The sequence below is a fragment of the Phyllopteryx taeniolatus genome, chromosome 4 (genome assembly GCF_024500385.1).
Source record: "Phyllopteryx taeniolatus isolate TA_2022b chromosome 4, UOR_Ptae_1.2, whole genome shotgun sequence".
Taxonomy (NCBI): domain Eukaryota; kingdom Metazoa; phylum Chordata; class Actinopteri; order Syngnathiformes; family Syngnathidae; genus Phyllopteryx; species Phyllopteryx taeniolatus.
Genome location: NC_084505.1, coordinates 20,232,689 through 20,244,239, shown reverse-complemented (window position 1 = coordinate 20,244,239; position 11,551 = coordinate 20,232,689). Strand labels below are relative to the sequence as shown.

The 11,551-nt window shown below is 40.2% G+C and overlaps 1 protein-coding gene across 2 annotated transcripts; it reads left to right on the top strand.

Annotated features, from left to right (window-relative positions):
- The first annotated feature begins 182 nt into the window (after positions 1 to 182).
- On the top strand, positions 183 to 5,481 carry LOC133476693 (ras-related C3 botulinum toxin substrate 2). Of its 2 annotated transcripts, XM_061770416.1 has the most exons (7): positions 189 to 324; positions 1,925 to 1,996; positions 2,854 to 2,971; positions 3,050 to 3,112; positions 3,472 to 3,631; positions 4,406 to 4,542; positions 5,285 to 5,481. In XM_061770416.1, the coding sequence occupies exons 1-6, from the start codon at positions 290 to 292 to the stop codon at positions 4,534 to 4,536; spliced, it is 579 nt and encodes a 192-aa protein (XP_061626400.1). In that variant the 5' UTR covers positions 189 to 289; the 3' UTR covers positions 4,537 to 4,542; positions 5,285 to 5,481. The 2 variants fall into 2 exon arrangements, with proteins under 2 accessions (XP_061626401.1, XP_061626400.1); XM_061770417.1 differs by lacking the exon at positions 3,050 to 3,112 and having other exon boundaries at positions 183 to 324.
- Positions 5,482 to 11,551: the final 6,070 nt, after the last annotated feature.

Here is an 11,551-nt window from a genome sequence, read left to right as displayed (position 1 = left end):
TAATGTTTAATGCATAACAAACATACATATTTGTACAACATTGTAGATATTATTTGATGTTAGAATAAAAAAATGATATTGAAACATTTGCATTCATGTGTGTGTGCACGTCAGCCAAAGAGGAAGTTGGAGGCAAGTGACTGCTCACCACAATTCGTGCACACGCACACAGACGCAAACACACAAACACAAACTGAGAAGTGTGCATGTGTGTTGTGTGTGTGTCAACTTCCTGTGGTGTCACAGGGTTTGTGTGTCTTTGTGTGTGTTCAGTGTGAAGCGGAGCAGCATGCAGGCAATCAAGTGTGTGGTCGTGGGAGATGGGTATGACTTTTTGAATTTTGAATTCGGATGAATTTACTACGGCGCGATTATCGATGTACTTCTAAAAACGTGTGCGTGAGGCCATCCGTGACGTGTCCACGACGCGTCGCTTTCCGTGAGCGGACCTTGACTTGTCCACTAAAGACAAAAGGTATTGGGGCGCCTAATGGGTAAATCGATAGATCGATAGATGTTGGTCTAGTAGACGAATAGTCCGGAATGTTCTCATTTGAGAACAATTTTACGCTGGTCGTTCCGACTGCGTGGGAACATTTTGGCGACTTCCTTTTCTCGACGCAACGACGGCTTTGTAAAAAGCGGTGCTCGGATGAGTTTGGTGTGGAAGAACAGTCAGTCATGTCACAAAATGGCAGAAAACAAATCTCCATGTTGTATGTAAGAAAGGCTTCCTGGTCTTTCCACCTCCACTTCCTGTGGGCGTCCCAATACTTTTGTCTGTAGGGTTTTCTTTTGCATCAAGGTAACTCTTCTTTAACCCGCTACATTTACATACGACTCTCTCATAACTAGTTACCCTACATTTCATACTACATAATTGAGTGACTGCCCAACTGAGCGACTCACTCACTGAATAACTGACTGACTAACCAACCAACTGACTAACTAACGTACTGACTGGCTAACTGAAGAAACGCCTGACTGAAGTGTTTAACAGACTAACCAACTAACCGAATAAGTAAATGACAGACTAACTCAACTGACAAACTGAAGGTCTGACCGCCTAACTACCTAGCTAACCTATGAACTAACTAAGTCTTACTGACTGACCAATTTCCTACATAATTACTAACTAACTGTTTAAGGGTCTCACTCACCAACTTCCCAACTACCTCGCTAAGAAACTAAAAGATTGACTGATTGACAGATTATAAAGGTGTTCCTGACTAACGAACTACCTAATTAACCAACTGACTAATGGAGGGTCTGACTCACTCACCGACTGCCTAATCGACTACATGCTAAGCAACTAACTAACTAACTGACTGACAGACTGACAAACTAATTAGGGGTCTAATTGGCCACACTAACTACCTTAGTAACTATCTAACTGAGCAAATAACTAACAACCCATAACAGACTAAAGGAAAAACCGACTGACCGATTGCCGAATGAAGAAAGCAACTTTTCAACTAAGCAACTAACTAACTCAACTCACCCACTCCCAAAAACACTCCGTAAAAGCTGCCAGGAGTCCAATTTTGTCCATGAACTCGCGTGACATTTGCCGTGTCCAAAAGATCATTTCATCATCATCATCGTCATCATCATCAATGCGATTATCCTCCTCCTCCTCAGATTATCACCCATTAGCAATTCGATTTTATGACGACAGACCAAAGTCGTGAGCGACAACACGAGCTCCCTGGCAGAGGTCACCGAGTAGCAGCGAGTCTACCGAGCTTCTAACATCCTGTGCGGTTGTTGATGAAATATAGACAACCACAAAAAATGCCGTCGGGTGTGACGACAACGTGTCAATCGCACCACTTCCTGTTTTCACACACTTCACTTCCTCTTTGCACTGGCGCACACACTTGACTTTTTCAATGTCATATAAGCGTGTGCGCGTGTGTTCCAGGGCCGTGGGGAAAACATGTCTCCTCATCAGCTACACGACCAACGCCTTCCCGGGCGAATACATCCCCACCGTGTGAGTAGACGCGCACGCACATCCTTCAAAACGAAGTTAGGTTCTTGCACGGACACACGAAATGGATCATTTCAGGTTTAAAAGGCATCTTTTCAACATTTTGAAAAAAATGGCATTTTGACAAGTGAGTCTGGCTAAATGAAGTGGCGTGCATGTATGCTTCAAAATCAATCAATGTGTTGATTACTTAAAAAGGCCAACCTTTGAAGTCTGAGGACCCAAATGGGGCAATTTTGACACCGTATTCGGCAAGATGAAGTGTCATATACTGTGTGCGCCTAACCTATCAATTGGGTTCTTGTTATGCTATAAAAAAAAAAAAAAAAGACAACTTTACGGCTTAAATGGCATCTTTTTTCAAAAGCTAAATATGGCCATTTTACCCGAAACCCAGCTACATTAAGTGCCATATATAATAAAACAACAGTAAGGTTCTTGTCCGTACATACAAAATGAATCATTTCAGGTTTCAAAAGCTTCTGTTCTGTTTTTTCTTGCACACTGATAAGCAAACCCTGGCAACGTGAGCCTTTCATTCGGCCACACTAAGTGTCATTTATGCTTCAAAAGGAGGGTTAGGGTGGTTCACAAAAAGTGCTGCAAATCAATAAGACGGCCCATCGCTCCTTCGGGCTAGGGCTAGGGTTAGGGTTAGGGTTAGGGTTAGGGTTAGGGTTAGGGTTAGGGTGGTTCACAAAAAGTGCTGCAAATCAATAAGACGGCCCATCGCTCCTTCGGGCTAGGGCTAGGGTTAGGGTTAGGGTTAGGGTTAGGGTTAGGGTTAGGGTTAGGGTGGTTCACAAAAAGTGCTGCAAATCAATAAGACGGCCCATCGCTCCTTCGGGCGTTCCCTTCAGCTTTGACAACTACTCGGCCAACGTGATGGTGGACAGCAAGCCGGTCAACTTGGGCCTCTGGGACACGGCCGGACAAGAAGACTACGACAGACTCAGACCGCTGTCCTACCCGCAGACGGTATACACGCGCACACGCAAACACACACACACACACACACTCTTCCTCACAGCCTCATTCGTATGCGTGTGCGTGTAGGACGTGTTTCTGATTTGTTTCTCCCTGGTGAGTCCTGCTTCGCACGAGAACGTCAGAGCTAAGGTGAGTCTCGCGTGCTACAAGCTAATATTGAGTTGAAGCCCCAAACCTGTCTTGAAACCCAACTTTTTAAATAAGTCCGATTTGAAACGCGAACCCTGTTTCAAAACCCTAAACTGAAAGGCTTAACGCCGCTTGCCCCTAGCTGTGAATGTGAGTGCGAATGGTGGTTTGTTTGTACGTGCCCTGCGATTGGCCGGCGACCAGTTCAGGGCGTACCCCGCCTCTCGCCCGTAGATAGCTGGGATAGGCTCCGGCACGCCCGTCACCCCGGTGAGGAGAAGCGGTGCAGAAAATGACATTTGCATGACAACGTAAGCAGCCCCCATCTTCGAATGGCCCTTTGTTCGTGTGTCGCTCAGTGGTACCCCGAGGTACGCCACCACTGCCCGTCGACGCCCATCATCCTGGTGGGCACCAAACTGGACCTGAGGGACGAAAAGGACACTGTGGACAAGCTGAAGGACAAGAAGCTGGCACCCATCACGTACCCGCAAGGACTGGCTCTGGCCAAGGAGATAGGTGGGTCCCGCCGACCACCGTCTACATAGCGAGCAGATTTCTGGCTCTACTTGAAACCCGACCATAGTTTCAAACCCTAACGCTTGTTTAAGACCTTATTTTGACACCTTAATCATGGATTGAAAACCTAGCAAAAACCTCAACTTTGACTTGAAAGCCTAATGGCACTTTGAAACCGTAACCAAGGCTCAAACCCCTAAATGAAATCTCGAATTCCAAACGAATTTGAAACTCGACCTCTAACCCTAAACTGGAATTTTAAAAACCCAAATTAGCAATCCCTGTCCCTGACTTGACATTAAAAGCCGAGTTTGACAACGCATCAAAAAGCTTCGTAGCCTAACTTGAAAGTCTAACATTTGCTTGAAACCCTAATCCAGACTTCAAATGCTAACCTTTGTTTAAAACCCTATTTTTAAACCTGAACCCTGACTTAAAACCCTAACCTTTGTTTAAAACCACAATTGGAAATGCGAGCCCCTGCCTTGAAACCCAAATTTGATACCTTAACTTCTACCCCCAAGCCTGTCTCGAAACCCTAACCTTTGCTTCAAACCCTAATTTGAAACCCCAACACTGACATGTAACCGTAATTTAATACCTTAAGTTAAAAGTCTAAGTCTTTGTTTTTAAACCATCATTTCAAACCCTTACTCTGACTTGAAACATAATTTGAAATTCTACCCTGAAACCCTAACCCTGGCTTGAAACCCAAATTTGAAAGCTTGAAAGCCTACTTTCAACTTTCAGGATTTTTGTGCGTTTGTGTTCCAGACGCCATCAAGTACCTGGAGTGCTCTGCGCTGACTCAGCGAGGTCTGAAGACCGTGTTTGACGAAGCCATCAGGGCAGTTCTTTGTCCCCCGCCCACCAAGGTAAAGAAGAAGCCCTGCACGCTCATCTGAGGACAGGTGAAAAACACACACACGTTTTACGATTTCATTTTTTTCCTGAATCAAATAACCATGTTAAGTGGGGAGGCTGGCAGTGAATGACTTTTTCCCATAATAACGAAAGGCAGTTTTTTTTTTTACATTACTAGGCCAAAAAGGATTACAGTTTTATTAATGGGCCAGTAAATGCTTAATTTTTTCCTTCATAGGCAAGAAAATACTTTGTTGTTCCATTATTGGGCCAGAAAACAATTCATTTCCCACGGCTACGAAAGACAGTTCATTTTTCTTCTTTTCTTCAAGCCAGCAAGAAAATGAATTGTTTTTTCATGAATATGCCAGAAATACTTTATATTTTTCATTAATAATCACGAAAAATGCTTCATTTTGCCATTATAACAAAACAAAGAAAGAAACGAAATCTACTCTCATCTAACATAATCTATAAAGGCTATTATTATGAAAGACAAACATTTTTTTCATATATAGGCCAGAAAACGCTTTACTTGTCCAATTTTGAGCTAGACAACATTTCCTTGACAGGTTAAGAAATACATTATTTGTCCCTTACTGGGCCAGAAAAAACCCCCGATTTTTTTCATGAAAATGCCTTGTTTTTCAATCCAAACTTTTTTTTGGGGAATGTTGAAACAATTCTTTTTTTTTCATAATTATGCATCATTAGGCAGGACAAAGTTATTTGTTTCATTAGTTGCTTCATTTTTCCATTAAAATGCTCTTTTTCCCATTACATGCCAAGAAAGTGACATCTGGCTTTTTCCAAGAACTTCAAGGACCTCCAATGGAATTCTTGAACGCACACAGAACATTTCTATGGCAATCAAGTGGATATCAAGCTATGTCAAACTTTCATGCTGATGCTCAGTCAAATGTATCAAAACATTTTTGTATTTGTTGTGATTGAAACAATAAGAAAAAAATAAAAGCCTGCGGTTCCTCTCGTGCAAGATTATTTATTCATCATCATTCTCATGAGAAGTGAGATGGATGGTTGCCTTGCCGCCTCTCATTCATCTCAATGCATCCCCGCCATCTGCCAAGCGACCTGGCAAGTAAGTGATTAATAGTGCTCATTAGCGTAGCCTGCGTGTGTGCGCGTGCATAGCTTCATTGTGGCAAACAAAATTGGATAGTTCCTAGAGAGTAGTTATTTTTCCAGTTGTATATTAGACAAGAAAGACGTCTTACATAAAAAGTAGCATTCTTACGAGAATAAAGTTATATATTTTTCAGGGAAAAAATGATAGTGTGAGAAAAGTTAACATTTTTGAAAAAAAAAAAAAGTAGATTTTCAAGTAAAAAGGTGTACTCTCTGTTTACGAATAAAGTAGAGTATTTTGGGAGACAAAAGTAGTCATCGTTTAAGAATTGCTTTTTTTAAGAAAAAAAGTCTCCAATTTTCAAGATCAAAAGTATATCATTTTCAAGGAAAAAGTTGCAACCTTACGACAAAAAAGTCAGAATCTTAAAACGAATAATCTTTTTCGGAAAAAGTCGTATGACAAAAACATTCTTGCATTTTCCAGACCAAAAGTTGTGAATTTGAAAGAAAAATTTGTATTCTTATTCATTATTTTGGGGGGGAAAAAGTAGTAAAAGTAGTAGAATAGTGGAATTTCTGAGGAAAAAGTCATGTTTTCGACTTTTAAAAACTCTTACACGTTCCAGATCAAAGGTCAACAATTGTCAAGAAAAAAGTCCATTTTGTGATGGGAAAAGAATCAATTGGATTTTTTTTGGAAATTAAACTGCTTCTTTAGCAATATTTCTAGAACAGTTGGATATTTTGGAGGACAAAGTCATACATTTTAAAGAAAAAAAGTATGCTTTTTAGATCGGTTATAATGAGAATAAAGTCGTACATATTCATTATTATTATGTATATTCATTATTCATTATTTTCATTTCATCCTACAAGGTCAAAATGTATATTTTTGGAGAAAAACCTATATTCTTGAGATAAGACATGACAAAAGTTGCATCATTCTGATAAAAGTCATGTGTGCTTTTTATTTTAAACAAAGTTGCAGATTCTCCTGAATAAATCCTATATTCCCCCCCCCCAAAATTCAAATGAAAAGTATGTATAGTTTTCCAATTCTTGAATTGGGTTTGATCACACTCGCTGGCCTCAATACCTTTATTGATTAAGGCCCACCGCGCCCCTCCCCTCCCCTCCCATGTGACGGCGGTTTGCACTCATTTTCACCCGTCGATCGAAGAGGACCGAGGAAGAAAGCGCTTTCGCACAGAGCAACGCTTCACATTGACTGAGGTCAATTTGAGGTCAACTCAATCGGGCAAAAGGAAAACCTGCGTCACGACCCTCGGAAAGCAGGTTAGGGTTCTTGTCGGAAGGAGACTGGCGGAAAATGGTGACAGGGTGTCAAAGTCACTTGGGTTCTTGCCTAGACATGCAACCAAAGTCACAAGTTGTGTAGAGTTTGAAGAGTGCTACAAAAAAATGATTAGCCTAAAACAGGCAATTCAGATCAAGGTTTTTTGCTGAAAGAATACTTTATGTTTTTTTATACTTTAACGTGATTCTTTTTGCAAATGCACAACATGTTTTCTTGAAGTGTATGACTCTTACTGTATAATTACAACTTTGTTCTAAACAAAATATCCAATGTTTTATCTCTTCCAATATAGGATTTGCATATTTCAAAAGTTTATCTGAAATATATATGACTTTTATTCAAGTAAGCTTGTCTTTTTTTCTCTCGAAAATACACCGATGATCACGGGAAGCGCGAATAAGCTGGGGGGGAAATCTCAAAGATAAGACATTTTTTTCTCATTAGGATTAATTATTCCTTTCTCTGTCAAATACAGTACACGGAATTTTAGTGTGAGAAGCAGAGCCGCTGCGCCTCCGCATTCAGGTTCCAATTTTTTCTCTAAAATAGAAATAATACCTTGAAAATATAAAATGTCATTTTGTAAGAATACACTTTTTTTCCCAAAAGAAAATACACATTTCTCCTTGAAACTATGTAACTTTATTCGCAGTTAGGATTCTGACTTTTTGCTTTTAACATACATGATTTTTTTCAAAAATACTCAACGATTTACTTTATTCTTAAAAATCGACTTTTTCTCGAGAAAATGCGATTTTGTTTGTCTTGAAAAGATAACTTATCTAAGGGACAATTAGGACTTGATTCTGTTAAGACAATTAAGGCTCAAGTCAAGCTCTCTTCACAGAATCTCGACGGCGCTATTGATTTTGAGCGTGTGCGTCGTATCTATAGCGGCTCGGTCGATACTCCATTAGCGTGCCAGTTGCGTGTGTGTCGGGAGGGACCACCGGAGCGAGGGTAATGCTGGCGGTTAGGCTTAGTGCATATTCACTGAGCGGCACAGTTTCCCCTACAAGTGGTCTTTCTTCACAGGGACTCTCAATAGGACCAAAGGTGATAGTTCTCCAGTTTTGTTCAACATGTTGGTGACAAAAAGGTGAGTGGAGCAGGAAATGCTTCAAATGCAGTGATTGTGTATTTTTGAAAGATGTATTAAAAATGCCTTGTTTTATATGTATTTGAATTATTTGTTTTCTTTATTCAATATGATTTCTTATTATTTCATTTTTGTCTCAGAAAGGATTTTATTCATTCATATATATATATTAAAGTGTATCTTATGTATTTTAAAATGTATTTATTATGATTATGATTGATACTATGTGCATTCTTATATTTGCTAAACATTGAATTTCCAATTATAATATTTATTATGGTCTTAGAATGGATGTATTTATGATGTATACGCTCATGTCTTGGAAGACAATTGTGTATGTTTTTTTTTATTCTTACATTAGATGCATGTTTGTGTGATATGATTTGTTTCTTCATTTGTTTATTATATTTTTGGATTACTTAGCATTATGCCCTTGGGTTTGTGTGTGCTCGCATATCTTACTAATATTGCATATTTTTGTTTTTATAAATCATAATTGTTTCCGTTATTTTCTTTATTATTCAGGCTACATTGAATCATTTCTAAAAAATATTGTCATGTATCTTTGTTATTTTGTTGATATATGAATGGTATAAAGTATTTTTGAATGCATTGAAATTATTTCTGCACTTTTTTGTGTCGTATTTCCTTAATTTGGAAAAGTAATTCTGGTGGTGTATTATTATTATACGTGTGACTTTGATGTCTTTAGAATAGATGCATTTGAATCGACTTCAATTGAAATGATTTAGGGTAAGTATTTTCTTGCATGTATTGCTATGTTATTATTTCACTGACAATATTTCGTGTGTGTGAGAATGTGAAATAATGTAATCATGTCCTGACGTTTTTATTGAATGAAGGCAACAGCTGGATTGCTATTTTGGGGGGATTGATGATCTTTTGGGGCCGACCAGATCAGGCCGGATGGACCATTAGCCGATTGCGTGCGTCTCTGTGCTCGTGTTCCGGTGGAACATCAGGCAGCAGGTGCCAGTTAAATTGGCAGAACTGCGCGACCTAGACATCCAGGACATCTTTCACGGCCAATCAGAGAAAGCGTTCGTCCATTTCCAGCAATCTGTGCGAACCGATCCAAATCTTTGGAACGGTGGGACTTTGCTATTGGACATGGTCACATTTCATCTTGTCAAATTCACACACACAAAATGTAGAGCTCTGTCTGCGCTCCAAATTATAATGCGGCATCGAGAGGTCCTATTTAGCTTTTCCGATCCAAATCAAGTTCCATTTTGACATAGGACTTGTGTTTGATTGCAGTTTTACAATTCTGCCATCTATTCCACTTCTGACCTTTTGGAGAGATTCTCCTTGAATTTCTGTTGAGAATGGTGCATTGTCATGCTTGAAGATGATTTTGTACGATTCTTCTTTTGGTACCATGGAAGAAAGCGATCGTCCCCGCCACGGAGGGAGGCCATTCGGACATCCTGCAAAGAAATCCAAGGAGAAACTCTCGAAAAAGTCACAAGTTGAATGGATGGAAGAGTTGTGCGGCTGCTATGTCCAAACGGAACCTGACCTGTTAAAATATCCTGGATTGAAATAGTGATGCTGCAAATTCAATCAATGACAGTTTTACGTTCTTTCAAACCTGTCAAAATGTCTGGAAACTCTGTTGTGCATAACAATTTGCAACAGTGAATTTTCATTTTAGAAAAAATGTACAACAATGTCATTTGCATAATCATTTGGAACACAGTGTACATAATGTAAGCATCTGTCTGTCTGTCTGTCATACACACTACGGAGGAGTCTCATAGTCCATTCACATACACACAGTGTTGGGGAGTAACTACATGGAACAAGATTATGTCATTTCAATCCATTACATTACTGGGAGAAATGTGTCATTTTGGAAATTGCCATGATAACAATTTTAGTTCCATTTGAACAACAGTAGCAACAGCTCAGATTTCTTTCATTTCACTTTCTCCTTCTAAAGCCGACGCATGTGATTGGTCAAGCGCGAGTCTGCCGTGGTATCAAAAGAATATTGACTTTTGAACAGTTGCCTCTTGATCATTTTGGACTTTTCTGTTTTGTCATATCAGGTTTTTTGTTGTTGTTGTTGTTGTTGTTTGTGTAAAAGTAAGACAAGCCTTTACGTTCTTTTTGGTCAGCGGTGGTTTTCACCTTGGAATTCTGCCATAGACGCCATTTTGGCCCAGTCTCTTCCTTTTTGTTCAATCCGGAACACTGACCTTAACTGAGGCAAGGGAGGCCTGCAGTTCTTTAGAAGTTCTCCTGGGTTCCTCTGTGACCTCCTGGATGTGTTGCTGCTGTGCTCTTGGAGTACTGTAAATTCTGTAGGCTGGCCACTCCTGGGAATCGTGTTGCTTGATAATGGCTTTCACTGTGGTTCACTGGATTCCTAAAGCTTTAGAAATGGCTTTGTAGCCCGTTGCAGACTGATAGATGTCCATTACATTATTTCTCATCTGTTCTGGAATTTCTTTGGGTGTTAGCATTTTATTGCAGCTTTTCGAAATCTTTTTGCTGACTTCCTTTTGTCCGACAGGTTCTTATCTGTGATTTCTAGATTGAACAGGTCTGGTGGGGATTGAGCGTGGGTGTGCTCAGTGATACAGTGACATAAGGTAAATTCTTGCCATTCACACAACACATGGAAGGTAAACAATTTTCTGTCCATTCGCTCACATACAAGGTCAACACTGTTCATTCACAAATACATACAGCAAGGACACATGCATAAACATCTGTCTTTCCATTCACATGTATTTAAACGCTCATCTGTCCATTCACCTTTTTGCGTGAGTGTAGCTCGACTTCAAAAGCCTCCGCGTCCACCACGTGCACTGACGTCCTTTCGTTCAGGGTTTGTGGATGTTGTTGTCCCTCCATAAGTCAGTACATTTTGTTCCGACCAAGCGTCGCCCAATTATGCACCGTTACAGGGAGGCGTGCGGGTGTGCCTCGGTGCAGCGGAGCGGCCATTGGGAAGCCTTGTTTTGGTTAGGATGGCGACGGCACGCTAAGATAATTCGTGCGTTATCATTCAACCGGCATCTGCTTCATCCGTCTACGTATTCACATACATAAAAGAAACATGTTTATCTCTTCACAGCCAATCTTAACAAATGCTTGTCCATTCATACCCACGTAATGGAGACATCTTACTGTCGTCCACATAACACACAATGGAAGCACCTGTCTGTCCAGTCACATTCGAATCCCCGATGTAAACGTCCGTCCATTCACATACCATATACTTACGTACCTGTATAAGAATATGCTACATGCCATACTTACTGACATAGAATTCGCTACCTGTTATACTTAGCAGTATATACTGCGCTACATAAACATACTTAGCCCTCATTGCTAACCCTACCCAAATTTCCACCCGTTTTTGCTTCGTTTTTTTGAGGAACAATTTCATTATTGATCGTGAAAGAAAGCATGTAATGTATTCTCCGCTCTTCATTTTTGGTGTATTCTTGAGGGGGGGCTTCGTGGAGAGGAAAGAGGCGGCAGCTACATCAAAATATTTGTGTGGAGCCTC